We start from the raw sequence: 19,982 nt of genomic DNA, 5'->3' as shown, positions 1-19,982 counted from the left end.
AGTTTGTAAGAATCAAAGGCAAACAAGAAAACAGAGGGACAATTCCAGTTCTCTAGAATAATCACAACAAAACTCCTTGGCTGGAGGAATAATGTAGTCTAGCATAATGAAACAAAACAAAAATCCATTTTAAAATGGAAAAAAGAGAGGATTATGTTGCCAGATGTCCACAGCAAAGCCATTAAGCTGCCCTTTCTCTTCTTTTCTGCCTCAGATTACTGATATTTGCACTTGGGAGACATCATAAATCTGTCAGAATTCTAGGGCCAACTTTTTGTTTCGACCTTAGACTTCTGGCAGCTGAAAGAGAAAATTAAAATACTGTTGATTGTTAAAAAATGTGTTGTTTGTTGTGGTGTGTTTAGTGCCAGCAACATCTAATCATTAATATTCCATAGCACTGAAGTAATTTTCTTCTGAGAAATGTATTGCTCTTTTGGAAAAAAAAATGGATAAGATAATAAACTATTAAAGAAGAGAAATATGCTTTTTAACAATCAAATTGTGTCATGTTCCTAGGTTTAGAGTATTTCAAAGATGTGTTTTTCAAGCATGATTTAGAAATAAAATACCCATTGTTATTCAAATGTGTTGGCCAAGTAAGTCAGAGAACAAATTCCATCTCTCAGGGTGTCCTTTAATATTATCAGAGTGATAGAATCTTGGAAAGAATAAATGGAACTAAAACTCCCATCATTTCCATGTGTTGCTTGCACTTACTCTGCTTATAGCAACCCTGTGTCAAACAGTCAAACCATTATTTATAACAGTCATTCTCAATGCGGGCCGTATTCCACCCCCAAGAGGGGCATGGCATATTTCTATGGGGCAACAGTAAGTGCCACATTTTTGGGAGGGGGGGGCACAAAATAAACTTCTGAGGCTGCCACCTAACTTAACTGACAGGTTGTCATGATCTGGCCCCAGAAAACCTTAGCTAGATTAGGCTGTGGGTTCACAGTTCCCAGGCATCCTCTGTGCCTTGTGATTAAGGGAGGGAGAAATTGAGGGACAAATGAAGACAATCACGAGCGAAGAGGTAGTACCTGGGCAAAAAGCATAAAAGGCCTTGCAGCAAGGGGGAGGATATTAGGCTTGCCATTCCCCAGTTAGAGTTGGCAGGTCTATGCTGGAAAATACCAGGAGACTTTGGGGGTAGAGCATGAAGAAGGTGGGGTTTGGGAAAGGGAGGGGCCTCAGCATGACACAATGCCATAGAGTCCACCCTTCAGAGCAGCCGTTTTCTCAAGGGGAGCTTATCTCTGCTAGCTGGAGATCAGCTATAAAATGGGAGATCTCCAGGCTTCATCTGGAGACTGAAAACAAGAAAATACCGTGATGTGATAACGAAAACACTAATGACAATTAGTAAAAAAATTATACAAAATTTATCAGCTCTGAATAAAGTGATATCAACGCATTAGATAGATAGATAGATAGATAGATAGATAGATAGATAGATAGATAGATAGATAGATAGATAGATAGATAGATAGATAGATATCGTAATTAAGCATTGGGTAAGAATTTCATACAACAATTTTCAAATGCATCTGAGCACACAAAAAGCCTTATCTGGAATTCATTTCCAATAAAGTGCAAAGTGCAAAGAAGTGCTTGTATAATAAATTTAGTATACAGTTCCAGACTTCAAAGTCCTTGTCACAGAAGACTCCACCAAAACCACTTCTTTTTTTTTATAGCCAAAACCACCTCTAAAGGTTTTGAAAGGTTTCCTGCTTGTGCTTGTATGAGCTTCTGTATACTTTGACTATGTGAAATAACTTAGAAGAACTTCAAAATACCCCCTCTTTGACAAAGAGAATTGAAACGGTGTGGCAAATCACCAGCCGGCACTGGGCTCCGTTAGAGGTGGTTTTGGTGGAGTCTTCTGTGACAAGGACTTTGAATTTTGGAACTGTATACCAAATTTATTATACAAGCACTTCTTTGCACTTTATTGGAAATAAATTCCAGATAAGGCTTTTTGTGTGCTCAGTTGCATTTGAAAATTGTCATTAGCGTTTTCGTTATTATGTCATAGTATTTTCTTGTTTTCAACCTCGCCGTGATTCTCCCTTTGTTTGATTTCATCTGGAGGCTGGCAACCCTATCCCCAGTTGGGGTTGGAGATCCCCTGGTTTTGCAGGATCCTGCCTGCTGCCAGCCATCTGGCCAGCAGGAGGAAATCCTCTCCCCCCCAACAGCAATGTTGTGTGATGTACCTACATCACCCAGAAGTGACATGGGCATGACAGGGGCACCTCTGGTGACATCAGCATGTTGGGGACAATGCTTCTTACTTCCAGAACATCCCCCACCCCTACTGGCATCTCAGACGGACCACACAACCCTAGAGAGTATTCACTGTTGGAGGGAGAGCTGGAGAGAAGGTACTGTAGGCAGACTGATCCTTCACCCAGTGTGGCCTTGAGCCTAGTGTAATGGGAAGTAAAAAGGTGGGCACATTAGGGATTTTGTTATTGTTTTGTTGCCAGCTCATTTGTTGCCTTGTATTTTTCCTAATCTAATCCATCCCTGTCATTACCAAAATTGTTTAATAAACCATATTTTTATTACTGTGCTGGGTCATCATACCTCATTAGACCATTCAGAAGGCCACTGCAGCCTGAAGAGAAAGTAGGGAAGGTAGGGTTGCCAATCCCCAACTGGGGATAGGTGATCCCCTGGTTTGGAGGCCCTCCCCTATTTGGGGGAGGGGGTTGAATATCTGCGGGATATTCCATTATACCTTATGGAGATGAGTTTGGAGAATTGATTTGTGGGAATCTGGGGCTTTGGGGGGCTGTTTCTTGGGGTAGATGCACCTTCTGCATAGCAGCTGGTGCCTCTCCTCAAGAAAACCCCCAGGTTTCAAAAAAAGATTGGACCGGGGGTCTAATTCTATGAGCCCCAAACAAAGGTGTCCCGATCTTCCATTATTTCCACTGAAGGGAAGCATTGAATAGGAGCACAGTCCCTGTAAATGTGATGGTCAGAACTCCCTTTGGAGCTTGATTGTGCTTGTCACAACCTTGCTTCTGACATCACCCTCAAAGTCTCCTGGCTGCACCCTTTAAGTCCCCAGGTATTTCCGTAGTCGGACCTTGCAGGCAACCCTAAGGGGGGATGTTCTGAGCCTTCCTTGGTTAGATAAATAAATAGTACAGAAGGTAAAGTTCCCTTTTCCTAGCTAACGGCAGTTCTGAGGGGGGGCACAAAGGTAACAGTAGCTCAGAAGGGGGTCATGAACAAAAAAGGTTGAGAAGCCCTGACCTTAAATACAATATAAAGTAAACCTCAGAAAACTGTATGTAAAAATACGATGGAATGAAGCTGTCATGCCCCTAAGTACTCAGTACTTAATAATTTGCCTCTTCACTATGGTTTTACAGCTAACTGTGGTTGAAGAGGTTGAGTGAAGGAAAACGAATAGTAGATGTTGCACAGGAAATCACTGATTTGGACACTGCGATTGTAATATACTGAAAGCGTCATACTAAAACCAGAGTGAGAGCAAAACCATGTTTTTTTATACATCATTGTACCTGAATCACATGGGATTACAATAGCAAATTACCTGTCTTTATCTGACGTCTGATCTCATCTCCCCTCATTTCACTTTCTTCACTTTCTACCCTGTTGACTGGCTTTTAAAGAGCAAATATTTGATGTATCCCTAGAAACACTGTACTTTGTTACTTCATTTTATTGTTCCATTCCACATATGATGCAAAGCACTTTACTGTGTACACATGCCACACATGCATGTAGAGTTGCCAGGTTATCCCTACCCCCACCCGCAGTCACTGGCGGGGAATAGGGAGTGATAGATTTGCCAGATCCAGGAGCCTGGGGAGAACAGGGGACTTGAGTGGGGTAAGATGCCCCAGAGTCCACTCTCCAAAGATTACATTTTTTCCACGGGAACTGATCCCTGCAGTGTGGAGATGAGCTGTAATTCTGGGGGATTCCCAGGTCCAACCTGAAGGCTGACCATCCCTTGATGCATGCCACATTTAAATGTATTTAACATATATTTAAATACCAAATTCTAGACCCCAATGAAGCTGCTGGGGAATAGATTCAGGATGAACCAAAGGAAATACTTCTTTACACAGAGTGATTATTAAAATGCAGAATTCACTGCTAGAGGATTCAGTAATGGTCACAGGCATAGAAAGCTTTAAAAAGGCATTAGAGAGATTAGAGAGATTCATGGATGATAAGTCTATGAGTGGCTACTAGGCATGGTGACTAAAGGAACTGTTCAGAGACAATCAGCTTCTGAAAAACAGCGCTAGGAGGCAATATCAGGGGAAGACCTTGGTCTCTATACCCGGTTGTTGACCCACCAAAGGAAATGGTTGGTCACTGTGTGAGACAGAATGCTGACCTAGATGGACCACTGGTCTGATCTAGCAGGGCTCTTCTTATGTTTTTATGTACCTTTGGTCCATTTGAAGTGTTAGTAGACCAGTGAGTGGTGTCTCATCTCCCTCATTTCAAAGATGAGATCAGACATCTATAGCATTAGCACATCATCTAGGATGTGCGTATGGTAAATGCATTTAACTATGATGGGGTGTAGTGCATTGTTTACATATGGTCCATGAAACGTGTAAACTAGTCATCAGACAGTCAAAGGGACATGTTCCATTTTCTTTTGTGATCATTTTAAAGACATTCACTTTCTTTGCCAGATGCAGTCGTGGTTGCCTTTTCAAGAGAGACAGTTGGTCTTTAATTATTTCCTTCCCTGTCATTTCCCCCCAATCAGAAATGTCACCGTGACCTGCCTCTCCTCCCAAATGGGAAAAATTTACAGATATTTTAATATTTCTCAGCAAGAGTACAAGCATGGGGTGGTGGTAGACTTTTTATTTTTAGCAAGGAAAAGGGAATGGAAAAAAGGGTTAAGAAGCTTCCCCTGTTCTTCCAATTGATAAAAACAGCCCCCGCAGTTGCATTTGAAAAAGGCGGGGTGGGGGTGGGGAACCCTGTTAATATGACTGTGGAAGAAAATGTCACTTGAACCAAAGAGTTCCTTTCTGTATAAATAATCTGCTTCTTTCCTTGCCTTCAGTATAAGGGAATGTAAATGAAAAAAAAAATGAATGGAAGGAGCTGTTGATCACTTTATGTACAAGTCTTACAGGTTGGGAAATTCCTGAAGATTTGGGGGGTGAAGTCTGGGGAGGGTGGTACTGGGGAGGGGAAGGAGTGAAGCAGATATATGAAGTACTTCTTCACGCAAAGGGTGATGAACACATGGAATTCACTGCCACATGAGGTGGTGACAGCTGCCAGCATAGACAGCTTCGAGAGGGGATTGGACAACATATGGAGCAGAGATCCACCAGTGGCAATTAGCCACAGCGTATTGTTGGAACTCTCTGTCTGGGGCAGTGATGCTCTGTATTCTTGGTGCTTGGGGTGGGGCACAGTGTGAGGGCTTCTAGTGTCCTGACCCCACTGATGGACTTCCTGATGGTGCCTGGTTTTTTGGCCACTGTGTGACACAGAGTGTTGGACTGGATGGGCCATTTGCCTGATCCAACATGGCTTCTGTTATGTTCTTATGACTGTTTTTCGAACTGTATGGCATCATTTTCTACTGGGGAACTGATCTCTGTAATCTGGGGATCATTTGTAATTCTGTTACATCTCTAGCACCATCTGAAGGTTGGCAGGCAGTCCTAAATTCCAAATGTTGTCTGCCTGATTGCAGGTTTCAGCCCTCTTAAGTGCGCAAAACTGGGAAAGTAAGGACCTCATATAAGAATTAGGTTTTTCAAGCAAAAAAGAAGCCAGCCTGTGTATTATAGCCAGAGGGGCAAGTTCTCAACCATTTTATCTTTAGAACAGGTACCACCATTGTGTTTCTACTTACCAGTTCCACGTTGTCCTTTGTTAGATCATAAGTATAAGAATATGGATACAGAAGCATCTGGGAGTAAGAGTGAATAGTCAAGTAAGCTTTGATGGTTGAGATATTGTTACGAATGAAATTAACCAAGGCCTTTGTCTCCTTTTCAGATTCAGGTGCACTGCCACAGTAAGTATCATCACATGGCCTTCTGGAAGCACCAGCGGCTACATGCCAAATGAAGAGAAACCATAAATGGTAAGAAGAAAACAAACAATGACTACGTCTCACAGCTTGGGCCTAAATGGCAGCAAAGCTTATAATTTTAGCCTCCTGGGAGCAAATCTAGCTACGTCTCCTTAGATTTAAGTTCCGTGTTATTAAATTAGAATTACTCCCAAGAAAATGTCCTTAGGACTGCAGCTCTTAATTGCTTAGAATAAGAGTCAAACTACATGCTAGATAAGGCTTCTATAACCAGATCTCCCAAGTATTTGTCAGTAGAGCGAAGCTGAATTTGATTGGTGCTATGACAATGTGCAGCAGAAGTTTAACACCCCCCCTCTCCATGCTGTTTCACTCATCAAAACCATCCCCCAAATCTTCTGTGAATTGCCATGGAAGATGTACTTCTTGCCTACAGTGATTAATAGAAATGTTCAAAGTTGTAAATGTGATGAGGGTATGGTTTCCTGTCTAAGGTTCGCTACTAGAAGGAAACTTGGGGTGGGGGGGATACAAACCTACTATTTGTGGTGCCCCCTGGTGTCATTACTTTTACCATAGAGTTTTGGGTGAATGTTAGAGTTCCGGAAGTGGCATTGTGATATGGGGGTGGGGATACTAATTCACTCCTCAAATTATCATTGAAGTCCATTGGATTTGTTGGCTGCTAGGGTCCCATGAAGTAGACAAACAGGGTAAGAGGTTTAAAAACTTTTTTTTTATTTGCCAGGCAAAGGTGATCACAGAAACAAGTCTGAAAATGATCACACCCATCTGAGGGTAGGCTAGACAATTATAGGCATTGGTTATATAGTATCTGAGCCTGTACAAGAAGTTGGGTTTTTTCTCTTTCTATACCTAAGAGTCTACATAAATTTTACTGCTGTCAGTTGCATAATTCAGGGAATAGTCTGTGTTCTGCAACATCTTGGGTTTTCACAGTAGTTTTAGAAATAATTATTAACCCTGACATTTGCTCACTAGCTTCCTTTAGATAAGCTATTTTAAGCACAAATCCATACTTCTGCTTCTTACAGCGCGAACAAACGTTCCACAGCAGGCAAACATGGCTCCCTTAATGCTGAGCTGAACATTTATATCTCAATATGCTCCTGTCAGTCTATTGGGGAGCCTGGTCCCTCTAGATGGGAGCATGAGAGAAAAGAGAAAAGATTGAAGCAAACTTGCTTAACAGATCATGCTAAACCCATCAACCAATCCAACAAGACAAGAGAGCATGCTGATGGCTGCTACACTAATTGCCAGCCTGCAGCCTCCTAACAAGGCCATTTTCTTCAATAGACTCAGGTGGGTAGCTGTGTTGGTCTGAAGCAGCAGGACAAAGTTTGAGTCCAGTGACATCTTTAAGACCAACAGAGTTTTGTTCTGGGCATAAGCTTTTGTGTGCATGCACACTTCTTAAGATACCTATTTCTGAAGAACTGTGCATGCACATGAAAGTTTATACCCAGAATAAAACATTGTTGGTGTTAAAGGTCCTACTAGATTCAAACTTCGTTTTCTCCAAAACTTCAGCCTTTTTCTCTACCATTCCTTAAACCCAGCTCAGCCAGATCTTACAAAGCAGTAATTAGTGTGTTGCAGTAAGATAATTCCTTAATTTCTCTCTCTCTTTTCTGTTCTTGTCTCATTAATTTCTCTCTCCCTCCACCTCTGTGTCCTGCTTGCCAACAGACTGTATGTGATAGTAGTATAGTAGCAAACATATTATTATTATGTACAGAAGGGGGTAGTATGAAGAAGAATTGCAGATTTATACCCCACCCTTCTCTCTGAGAGACTCAGTGGCTTACAATCTCCCATATCTTCTCCCCCCACAACAGACACCCTGTGAGGTGGGTGGGGCTGAGAGGGCTCTCACAGCAGCTGCCCTTTCAAGGACAACTCCTGTGAAAGCTATGGCTAACCCAAGGCCATTCCAGCAGATGCAAGTGGAGGAGTGGAGAATCAAACCCGGTTCTCCCAGATAAGAGTCCACACACTTAACCACTACACCAAACTCGCTCTCAGCATGATCTAACAAAGTAGTAAAAAGATGCTTTCCCTTCCCCCACCTTTCATAGGTATGGTAACAGAACATTAATCTGTATTTGTGGTCAAACATGTGGAGCAGAAATTAGAACTCCCAGTTCAGCCACTGGGTTGTTATCATTATCATTGTGTTGGTGGAAGATCTAGTATTGTGTTGGTGGAAAGTCTAGGAGCCCTTTGTAAAGACTTCTTTGCTATATGACAAATGACAAAATCTTTGTAATGTCATTAAAACTACATTTATAACAAATGTCATGCCCAGTCTTTCTCCCCAAGGAACCCAAAGCTGCACTGTTCTCCTGTCCTCCAATTTATCTCCACAACAACCCTGTGAGGTAGGCCCAGCAACCTGCGTATTAGAGACATATGATAGCCGGTTGCTGAAAAGCTCTCTTATTATGTATTGTGTGTTGTGAAGATAACCTGGTTCAGGAGTGTTCTAATTCCCTTAATTATCAGCACTGCAACTTCCATTGTCATTCTGGGGTTGGTGGCCGGTACGACATTATTTGATGTTATGCTTGCCAAACATGGAGATCCATAGCTTCCATTGCAAATAGCATGGGAGGGAGATGTCTCACCTGAGCCACAATATTCTCATGCTGAACTTTCAGTTTTGGCTCTAGAACTCCCACAGTCATCCTGAAGCTGGTGGCCAATTTCAAATCTCCTAGTTTTATTCTCTGATGAATTATACTTGCCATAAATGGAAAGCTGGACAGACAGGCCAATTCTTTTGTTACTGCTACTGCTACTGCTGCTGTTGTCGCTGCTGTCAAGTCACAGCTGACTTATGGTGACCCATAGAGTTTCAAGGCACAAGACATTTAGAGGTGGTTTGCCATTGCCTGCCTCTGCATCACCATTCCTTGGTGGTCTCCTTTCCCAATACCACCCAGGGCTGACCCCACTTAGCTTCCGAGATCAGATGAGCTTGGGCTAACCTGAACTATCCATTCCTATAGATTCATGGTAACAGCAACCAGAGCAATTTGTTATGATATTTGCTTTGGATCAGGGTCATATTGGGGGCAGGGGGGGCACGTGTCGCTCGGCAACCCTGGCCTGGGCCCATTTGCAAGTCACCAAATGACCTAATTACATGTTCTGAGCTATTAAAAGCTATGTATTTATTTACTTCATTTCTAGTCCTCCTTTCTTGCTGAAATTCAACTATCAGAACCATGCAATAAAATAATACATATAACACTGCAAATGAATCACAAAATTAGGAGGGGAAGTGTACTACATACAATTAACAATGCACTAAAAAACCCCACCAACCTTGCCCACAGACATTTAAATGACTATCCTAGTCCCTTTACAAAAAATGCCCTTTCCGTTTATACAGAGATGGCTTTTCCAGAAGTCTCCATTCTAAATTTCCCTTCCCCCTGTATCTTTTTCCTCATGGAGTTCAAAATGCGCATTTACACTCTCCCTTTGCACACAAAATTCCTCCAAGAGAAAGTTTAACAACAAATGACACCAGGGCTGCATTATATATGTCTGTATAGAATGTGTAGTCAGCCTCTTTGTGATGAAATGAGATTAGGGAAAGGAGAAAGAAAACAGGCCTGGCATGCTCACACAGTTCCTGGAAGATAAACAGTGCACAGTTCTATGCAGAGTTGCTCCAATTGAAGCCAATGGGAATCAGTGTGCATAATATATAACTGTATGAGATTGCACTGAAAGCAGCCTAAAGGGTCAGAAAGAAACCCATTGCAGGACAGGATCTTGCTTCCAACAGAGCTGTTCAAAGCCATATGACAGTCTTATGTCTTGAATTGCTGTGCTTATTCCTCTCACTTTCTAATGCTCCTCCTGTCTCCCCACTCTTCATTTGGGGGGGGGGTGTATGTTTCTTTTTGCCCATTGCATATAACACTTCATACATCTGAGAAAATAAACTCTAGATCACCAACAGTTTATGCCACAATCCATCTAAGATGCTACAAGACTAGGGTTGCCAGCCCACTTGCTCAGGAGGTCTATTCATGTTTTGTGTTGTATTTAACCAATGCCTGAGACCTCCAGTTGAGAGTTTTCAAGGCAGCATGTATGGGGAAAAACCTCTCCCCAAGAATGTGGAGAGATCTCTGGTTGCCAGAGAGAATAGACCAGGGCTTTTTTTTGTAGAAAAAGCCCAGCAGGAACTCATTTGCATATTAGGCAACACCCCCCCCCCCCTTTCACCAAGCCAGCTGGAACTGCATTCTTCCTGCTAAAAAAAAAAGCCCTAGAATAGACCATAGTAGATGGGCACCATAAGTCAGGTTTAGATGTCTGGTTTAATCTTAGACTGTACCATATGTTTGTTTGTGCTGAGTATATGAATCAGTATAATATCAACACTGCAACAGTGCCAGCCATGCAATATGTTTGGTGTGAACTAAACATATCTCAGCCTGAGATGCTATATCCACACATGGCAGGACATAGCATGGTTGTTGCACTATTTTCCTGTGTGGTTAAGACAATCTAGAAAGCAAATGATTGTTCTATGCAGCATATGGAAGATGTGGATGCAGGTTCAATGAAATTGGCTGCTCACTGGAAAGACAACTCCATTTCCCAAGAAAATGTATGTGGCTTCACAATGAAGACAAAAGACCGTAACTTTGTGAATTGCTTGTAAACACACAGCTTTCTGTAACTGATAAGCTGGCCTGGTGAGAAGGGAAGGACAATTTCTGCATCTTGCTGGCAGAATAAAATATGTGCTTCATTATAGGCAGTAAGCCGTATGAACTCCAAACCATAATTGGCAAGGCTATATTTTGATCTTTTCTTGGGGCGGTGATGGTGGTATTTTAATAGGCTCCTTTTAAGAAATTCTGCTGCTGAACAGTTGAACATTTTATTTATGCCTTACTGGTTTTGTGGTTTTTGTAAAGTGCTTTGGAGGCACATTGGGTGCTGAAAGTAGCATGGGAATATTTTGCTGTGTGGGGGAAGAGAGGGACTAGAAATAGAAATCACAAATAAATAAATATCGTCCTTCTCTGAGGGACTTAATTTCACACAAAATATAGTTATAGAATTAGAATCATAGAATCATAGAGTTGGAAGAGGCCATACAGACCATCTAGTCCAACCCCCTGCTCCGTGCAGGATCAGCCTAAAGCATCTCTGAGAATCATCCAGCCACGTGTTGAAGATTATTTCCATTGGGATAATTTTTTTAAAAAAAGAAAACCTTGTTCTATATGCTTAGAGGCTCTGTCTACCTGTTGTTGCTCTTCATCTGTTTTTTTTTCTCCCCTGTAGTGTGACTGGCATTGGACTACAGGTGGCACCCTTCGACTTGGAGAGATAAGACTTAATAGTGCCATCCTCAACAGAGTTACACCCTTTTAAGCCCATTACCTTCAATGATTCCAGGAAGGTGAAATTCTCTTTAGGATTGCACTGTAAGCCAGTTCAACCCCCATCCAATCATTTCCATCATTTTTACCTTGCCTCCCTTGGCAGGATAAATAGGAACATGGATACACTTGTTATAACAGGAGAAAACATACTTACTGCACCACCCAGCATTGAAGTTTCTGTTGGGATCTGTTCCAATGCAGCTGCTACCCACATTTGTAGAACGGGTCTTCCTCCACATGCGAGACTGAAAAGGAGTGTAATTAGTACATGTAAACCTTGAAGGACATCTGTGATGGATCCAGGTGGGCAGCAGTGTTCCCTCTAAGCTGAGTTAGTGTGAGCTGGCTCACAATTTTTTAGCCTCCAGCTCACACATTTTTGTCTCAGCTCAGGAACAATGGCCCCAGATCACATTCATTTATGCAATAGCTCACAACTTTAATTCCAGGAGCTCACAAAGTAGAATTTCTGCTCACAAGACCCCACAGCTTAGAGGGAACATTGGTGGGCAGCTGGGTTGGTCTAAAGCAACAGAACCAAGTTTGAGTCCAGTGGCACCTTTCAGACCCACAAGAGTTTAATTCTGGGTGTAAGCTTTTGTGTATGCATACACAAAAGATACATTGAAACACACTTCCTCAAGTCTTAGGTGGTGGTGGGAGTTAGTTGGCAGGAAGAGCTAGTTAGAGTCAAGATGTATAAGTAACTGAGTGAAAAGTACAATCCAATATAGCTATAATCATTCAGTTCAGAGCTTTTTTGTAATCTACATATTAGGTCACACCTGTTCAGGTACCTTTATTGGCATTAAAGGAGGGATAAAAGAGAGGGGAAAAATAGATGTACACACATATGCATGCAAATAGATAAAACATGTCACCATGAGTCAAGACAAAAGGGCATTCTAAAAGGGTCTAAAATCTGTACAAAAATAAGTCAAAAGTCAATCTGTCTAATACAAATTTAAATTGTGGGGGAGAAATATCTGATGGGTGCTCCATTATTCCCTATGGAGACTAATTTCCATAGGATATAATGGAGAATTGATCCATGGGTAACTGGGACTCTGGGAGGGCTCTTTTTGAGGTAGAGGCACCAAATTTTCAGCATAGCATTCAGTGTCTCTTCTCAAAACAACCTCCAAGTTTCAAAAAGATTGGACCAGGGGGTCCAATTCTATGAGCCCCCCCAAAAGGTGCCACATCCTTCATTATTTCCAGAAGGAAAGGCATTTAAAAGGTGTGCTGTCCCTTTAAATGTGATGGCAAGAACTCTTTTTGGAGTTCAATTATGCTTGTTGCAACCTTGCTCCCGGCTCCACCCCTAATGTCTTCACCCCCAAAGTCCCCTGGCTCTTCTCCCAAAGTCCCAGATATTTCTTGAATTGGACCTGGCAATTCTATACATGATACATGTATGTTTGAGCTTTTGATTTAGGTAACAAGTAAATTACTTACCTTAGTCCAAGTATAGACATAGCCATCAATGTTGAAGACAGGCAAGACATAGAAATCTAGATGGTCCAGAAGGTTGGTCATGATGGTTTCTGTTCCATAGGTTCTAACAGCCTGGGTACAGGGTAAACAGTTAAAACAGTTAGGATGAGCCAAACTGCTTACCTAGTTTGGGGCTTATTGACTGTTGAATAGTTCTTCCACATTTGGGCAATTGTCATTTGTTGTGAAAATGGTTGTATGCTATTCAATACTTTTCACCTTTGGGTATTTATTTTCCCCACTTCACTACCCAGGCCCTTGTTTGCTCTCACTGCACCTAAATGTGAATGACTATTACGTGATTTTGTAGCTGCTGTTAATTTTGACATGCTGATGACGCATGCAGCAGTAAATAATATTGTGCAGGTCCCATGGTTCATCTGATTGAACACTAATGAAGATAAAAGGAGCACAAGAAAGTGGGAAAAAATGGTGCAGAGAAGTGGTGGCATCCAGGGAAACAAGATACCAAAGAGAATAACAAAAACACAGATGTTTGGTGTTGTAAATCTGTTTTTCAGATACTGATTTAGCAGCACTGAAGATGATAATTTCTAATTTCTAAATTCCAGAATTTTTGGTGCAGCCCTGTACCTGATACTTTTGTGAAAATGATTTATGTGAAATAATGCAAAATGTGCATCATGTTCTCTTACTGGAACATTGACTTGTGGTATTAAAACTCAGGGCTTAACTTAGTGTACTAGTTTGGTGGTGATGGAAAGTGCCATCAAGTCGTAGCTGACTTATGGAGACACCATGAGGTTTCCAAGGCAAGAGATGTTTAGAGGTGGTTTACCATTGCCTACCTCTGCGTCGCAACCCTGGTATGCCTTGGAGGTCTCCCATCAAAATATTGACAGCCCTCCTTAACTTCTGAGATCTGATGAGATTGGGCTAGTTTGGGCTATTTGGGTTAGGCATAAGTCTGTCATCTCAAAGTATTCTAGAAATGGTGCTAAATTGTATTGAATACAGGAGCTTTCTTAATTCATGACAGCAGTTTAATGCCACCCTAAAGAGATCTTTTGCCATAGAAATCAGGTAAAGGCTGATTTTGGATGAAAGGTGCAAGTGATGGCTTTGTGTTTTAAGCTGCAATACTTCCAGGAAGTCATTCTCACTGGAACTTGTAAGATTATGTTGTAAACAATGATATTTTAATGGTTTGGATTAAGCAACTGGGAAATCCACTGAAGTACTACAGATGCCCCAGACTGAATTAGGTATAAAATGAGAAATTCTTGGTTGCAATCCAACAGATTTGCAAAGAAATCCCATTAAAACCATGGCATGCGTGTGCCAGATTTCAGCCCTGCTATTCAGGCTATGTCTTAAATATGGCACCAGTCCCAGTGAGGTAAGGTCCGGGACTGACTGTTCCAAAGGGTGAGTGATTGCTGCAGCAACCTGAGCTGCTAAATAAGGTAACACATTATATTCTCTGCTGAATTAGTGAGAGTGATAAGGAGATCACATTTGCAAAGGCGTGACTAGGGTGTCATTTTCAGTTTCCAAGGCTGCTTCCCCACACATATCTGAGTGGACAGGAGGGGGAGGCCTTCTCACTGCTGGGTCTCTGCCAAGGCTCTCAAGTCAAATAATTTCACTCTCTTGGTTTAGATTTTCACTGCCTGATGCCGCTTCAGGTTTGTTTGTTTTTTAACCTTCAGCATAGGAACCTCTACTAAGGATGAGAACGAAGCAGCTGGAAGTTGTTTTTTAAGGTTATTCTGATAAAGGCAAATGCAGTTGACTGTTGCAGCTGTAAATATCACAGGAATGGAGTTGCTGATAATACACCCCCTTCTCAAGGGCTGCTGGTTGGCTGCCTCTGAGAATTAATGAAACTGGCAATGAGTCAGGTCTGTCAAGAAGGGGGAAAGGTAGCATTTGTCTGAAATGGATGTTGTCAACAAGGACAGCAGAGGTTGCGTTAGATTGGGGGAAAGAGGTTTCATATCACATATGCAGCTCATTCTCCTTCTCCCAGCTCATTGGGAGTCACAGTTGCAAAAACATGAGGGGACTCCTCCCTGAATACACACTTATGTCTTATTGAGGGACATGAGAATCCTTCCCTGGCTGTGTCCCTATTAGCTTCCTCCCAATGCTCCCTCTAAACTGTGGAGTCTTGTGAGCAAAGATTTTACTTCATGAGCTACTGGCATTAAAGTTGTGAGCTACTGCATAAATTAGTTTGCTCTGGGGACATCCTTCCTGAGCTAAGACAAAAATGTGTGATCTGGAAGCTTAAAAACGGTGAGCTAGCTCACACTAATTTAGTGTTAGAGGGAGCACTGTTTTCTACATAGTGGTGCATGTGCTGTTCCACTTCTGTCAACCTTATTAATTTCTACATCTGTAGTCCACCTTTCTTTCTGAATCTCAAGGCGATTGGCAATATTAAAAGCAGTGCAATAGAGCAGTATAGTACATACAAACAGTATAATCCATGCACTAAATGGCGCAATTAAACTGTCTCAGTTCTTTTCACAGACATTAAAGCTACAACTCCATTCACTTTATGAAAAGTACCCAACTGCAGAATGCTATTTTGCACATTCTGTGACATGATCAAAGTATGGGAGCTTTCCTGACCTTCTCAGGCTGGCTGATCCACCAACTGGGAGTCAAGCCGGAGAATGCTCAGGTACAGGCAACTGTTGATCTTACTCCTTGGCGGGTTGGCAGCTTCAAAAAGCTTTGCAGTGTGTCAGGAGAGGTGATAGTCATGCTGATATGGGGGACCTAGACCATGAAGCACTTTATAGATGCCTTGAACTGAACCAGTGCTCTAAATTGAACCCAGCAACTAATTGGTAACTGCAGAACTTGTGTATTATGCATGCCCGTCTAGCTCTTAATAGTAACAGCTGTGGTATTATGTACCCTGATACCTGGAAATTTGAGGAGGATAGTTTTAGAAAATCAAGAATGAGATTTTTCTAAAGAGAGTGTTTAAATAAAAATCTGCTTCCAGCTGAATCAATGAGCTCAGAAGATATACTTAGTTAACCAACCTGTCTTACAAACCATTGGCAGAATGCAGGTGAGATCCACTCTCTAGCATGGAAGCCACAATCCATAAAGATGGCCTTCTTGTTTGCACCCTGCTTCCCCACCTGCACTGATAAAAATAATGTAAGAAGGAAGAAGCAATCTGTATGGCACACAGTTAATTTTCTGTCTTTAGATTGCTGCCTCATTTGAAGTCAAAGAGCTCAATGAATAGGACTGAAGCCCAGTGCTGGCAGTATATTCTTACCTCCAGAAAATAATATACAGAGAAAAAGAGTGAGACCACACCTTTTATATAAACACAGAATCATCAGATGCAAACCAGGACAGTTTCTTTATCTGTGTGCAGGAAGAATTTTGTCAAATAACGTTTCTGATGCAGGAATGGCCTAACAACTAGGGTTGCCAGCTCTGGAATAGGAAATTCCTGGAGATTTTTGGGGGTGGAGCCTGGAGAGGGTAGGCTTTGGGAAGGGGAAGGACTTCAACATGGTCATAATGCCAATTAGACCATGTGATAGAGTCCACTTTCCAAAGCAGCTATTTTCTCCAGGGAAACTGGTCTCTGTAACCTGGAGACCAGTTATAATTCCAGGAAATCCCCAGCTACCACTTGGAGACTGACAACCCTGCTAACTAAGCATTATGTTTTCCACTGGAACATCCTTAGGTAGGGTGGAAAGGCATATTCTGAAGTTGCATGCTCTCTAGGTAGATGCATGTTTGATTTGGATTGGGGTCATGGCTGACAGAGAGCAGGTTTAGACCTCCCCTTCATATTCTGTTTGCTACCCTGAAATGGTTGCTCTATTGTAGAAATGTAACATGTAACTAATTAGGGTTGCCAGCCTCCAGGTGGGGCCTGGAGATCTCCCATTTTACAACTGATCTCCAGCTGGCAGAGATCAGTTCCCCTGGAGAAAATGGCTGCTTTGAAGAGTAGACTCTATGGCATTGTACCATGTTTAGGCTCCTCCACTCCCTAAACCCCACCCTCTCCCAGCTCCATCCACAAAAGTCTCCAGGTAGTTTCCAACACAGACCTGGCAACCCTATGTAACAGTACACAGGCATACCTCTGTGAGGCAACCCTGGGGCCATTTCAGGTTGGGAAAATGGTCCAGGAGGGAGGTCATGACCTCCCATCTCGGCACCCCCCCAGTTCTGTTCCAAATCAAGCCTGTGTATGTCTAAGAAGTAGGAACTTCACATCACATCTCTGCACCCAACCTAGAGACCTTTGTAGAAAAAAGTAACATGTTGTTATGGCCTGAGAAAAGATGAAGCAGTTTTTAAAAATCCTACTCATCACTGAAAGGCTCACAAACTCTGTTCTTTCTATTTGGTCACCTTGCCAATGCATTTAGCCTCTCTGTTGTTTTGCTGTACCTTCACACATTATGAAATTAACACTGAGTTTTTCAAACAGGCTGTGATTGACTTCTCCCCACACTTTGATCGAAACTTCCCCTCTTTTTAGTCCAGAGATCTCTGACTTCTCACAGAAGGTTTGGGTTGGCCCTAAGAGGACAGACCACTGATGCTGTGACTCATCCATTCATTTTTGCAGGAGTTGTGTAGCCATAACTACACAAAATCTAGTGTGGAATGTTTAGCACCATCACTGGGTGATAGAGGTTGTTTCCCATGTGACTAGGGTTGCCAGTTCCAGGTTTGGAAATTCTTGGAGATTTTGGGGGTAAAGCCTGAGGAGGGTGGGGTTTGGGCAACTGAGAGACTTTATTGGGGCATTATGCCATAGGGCCCACCCATCTAAGCAGCCATTTTCTCCAGGTGAACTGATGTCTAGCTCCTGGAGATCATTTGTAATCCCAGGATATCTCCAGCTATCATTTGGAGGCTGGCAACCCTATGAGGCATGCAATTTGGTCCTGAAACTGAGATTATAATCATAATTATAACAACAGGCCCTGTTCTTATGGCCTGTTCTATGGCAACCACAATTAAAAGACTAACCTTTGTATAGGGTGGCCAATCCCTAGGTGGGGGCAGGAGATCCCCTGGTTTGGAGGCCCTCCCCCCACTTCAGGGTCGTCAGAAAGCGGGGGGAGGGGACAGAAATGTCTGCTGGGAATTCTGTTATTCCCTATGGAGATTTATTCCCATAGAAAATAATGGAGAATTGATCTGCAGGTATCTGGGGTTCGGGGGGGGCTGCTTTTTGAGTTAGAGGCACCAAATTCTCAGTACAGCATCTAGTGCCTCTCCCCAAAATACCCCCCAAGTTTCAAAAAGTTTGGACCAGGGGTCCAGTTCTATGAGCCTCAAAGGAAGGTGCCCCTATCCATTATTTCCTATGGAAGGAAGGAATTGAAGGAATTGTGCTGTCCCTTTAAATGTGATGGCCAGAACTCCCTTTGGAGTTCAATGATGCTTGTCACAGCCTTGATCTTGGCTCCACCCTTAATGTCTCCTGGCTCTACCCCCAAAGTCTCCTGGCTCCACCCCCAAAGTCCCCAGATATTTCTTGAATTGGACTTGGCAACTCTACCTTTGTAGCATTTTCCACATAAGCCAGTACTTAGTCAGTCATGACATGTGGAGCCATAGACAGACTTTGCACCATTTAAATGGTGCAAAAGCAGAAACTGGATTACATTTGGCCTGTCATGGTGCTATGGGCTCAACACAAAGAGAAGCGTCTGAAGATCAGCATGGAGCTGCTGCATCCTGGAACGTGTCTCCTCAGTTGGATCTCAGAGAAGATGCTAAGTGAGCCAGTACTTGATTTCATGAAGACCAGGCTCTTACTCATTGGCATACAAATTTTAATATTTCCTGAATTATGATTTTATTTATAGGAGTGAACCACAGGAGGTTCCCCTGATGGCCACACAGGAGAGTGTCTCTACACACTGGTTTCCAATTCTGTATGTTAAGTCCAAATGGAAGCTTCCTTTAATTTTGGCCTGGTTGTGTAGCTCGTAATGGGTATGTAGGAAGGAAGGCTCCCTTTCTTTTAGGACCTGTCTGTGCTCACAAGTGAAGGCTGGCCATGCAAACGCCATAGCTCCAACCAGCGGCGTCACTAGGGCGGGGCCAAGGGGGCCATCGGCCCTCCCCCAGAGCATTCTCATTGGCCCCAGGCACTGACCCATGGTCCCCCCCAACAGGAAGGGGCTGGCACTGGGACTAGAATGCTGCTGCTGTATGTGGGCTGGCTGGGATTCTGAAACCGGGGCCACGCTGCCGCCGGCTCAGCTAAAAGCGTGTGGGTGAGTGGGGGAAACTTAAATGCTGCAAAACTGGTATCTTGGATTATGGATGAGGGAGGGGCCATGTGAAATGGGCGGGGTTGTGCGCGGAGGGGGTGACGCAGCCCTCCAAAAGGGGTGATGCCCAATGGGGGGGTGACTTGAATCAGTTACACCTCAGGGTGCAACCCACCCTAGTGACGCCTCTGGCTCCAACTGCTTTCACATGGACTGAAACACTACATGTGCTTGAATTGCAGAGATCTGATAGAGATTTTTTTTTTGTCCAAAATAAGAGTGTGTTTAAACTATTTCCTTTTGTTCATAAGAAATGCATGATGGAAACTATTTGAGAAGGAGGGGGAAAACTTGATAAATTGTTTGCTTCAGACAGTCAAAAGAAAGTTCTGAAGTTTATAGATTGCTTCATAACAAATATGTTTACAAACAACAGATGGAGTTCTCAATTACACAAAGGTGGATTACCATTTACCTTGCTTACAGGAACATGGTTAAATTTATATGTGCAAACTGTCAAAGCTCTTATTATAGTCTGTGTGATTGAGAAAACCTTTGCTATAAATCAAAAGGATAAAAATGTCACCATAATGGAATTCACAAAACCTGCTTGGTTTCCTAAAGCGTTTATTAAAAATACAGATCTGGAATTTTCAAGGGCTTAATAAATTTTATTTCCTACATGCCAAGAGACAATAGAACAGATTGGCT

At 42.6% G+C, this 19,982-nt stretch overlaps 2 protein-coding genes across 3 annotated transcripts in view; both read right to left on the bottom strand.

Annotated features, from left to right (window-relative positions):
• Positions 1–19,982, bottom strand: part of GYG1 (glycogenin 1) — a 571,889-nt gene that overhangs the window by 135,322 nt on the left and 416,585 nt on the right. The gene's annotated exons all lie outside the window — the stretch shown is intronic.
• CPB1 (carboxypeptidase B1) overlaps positions 1–19,982 on the bottom strand; it is a 40,881-nt gene that overhangs the window by 12,222 nt on the left and 8,677 nt on the right. The window contains exons 6-9 of the mRNA XM_060242320.1: positions 16,041–16,142; positions 12,979–13,089; positions 11,675–11,765; positions 5,894–6,096 (exon numbers count right to left, since the gene is read on the bottom strand). Coding sequence (XP_060098303.1) covers positions 5,894–6,096; positions 11,675–11,765; positions 12,979–13,089; positions 16,041–16,142 — 507 coding nt within the window. The remainder of the gene's footprint in view (positions 1–5,893; positions 6,097–11,674; positions 11,766–12,978; positions 13,090–16,040; positions 16,143–19,982) is intronic.

The sequence above is a fragment of the Heteronotia binoei genome, chromosome 6 (genome assembly GCF_032191835.1).
Source record: "Heteronotia binoei isolate CCM8104 ecotype False Entrance Well chromosome 6, APGP_CSIRO_Hbin_v1, whole genome shotgun sequence".
NCBI classification, from domain to species: Eukaryota; Metazoa; Chordata; class Lepidosauria; order Squamata; family Gekkonidae; genus Heteronotia; species Heteronotia binoei.
The sequence above is the reverse complement of the archived record's forward strand: the minus strand, read 5'-3'. Positions and strand labels throughout refer to the sequence as shown.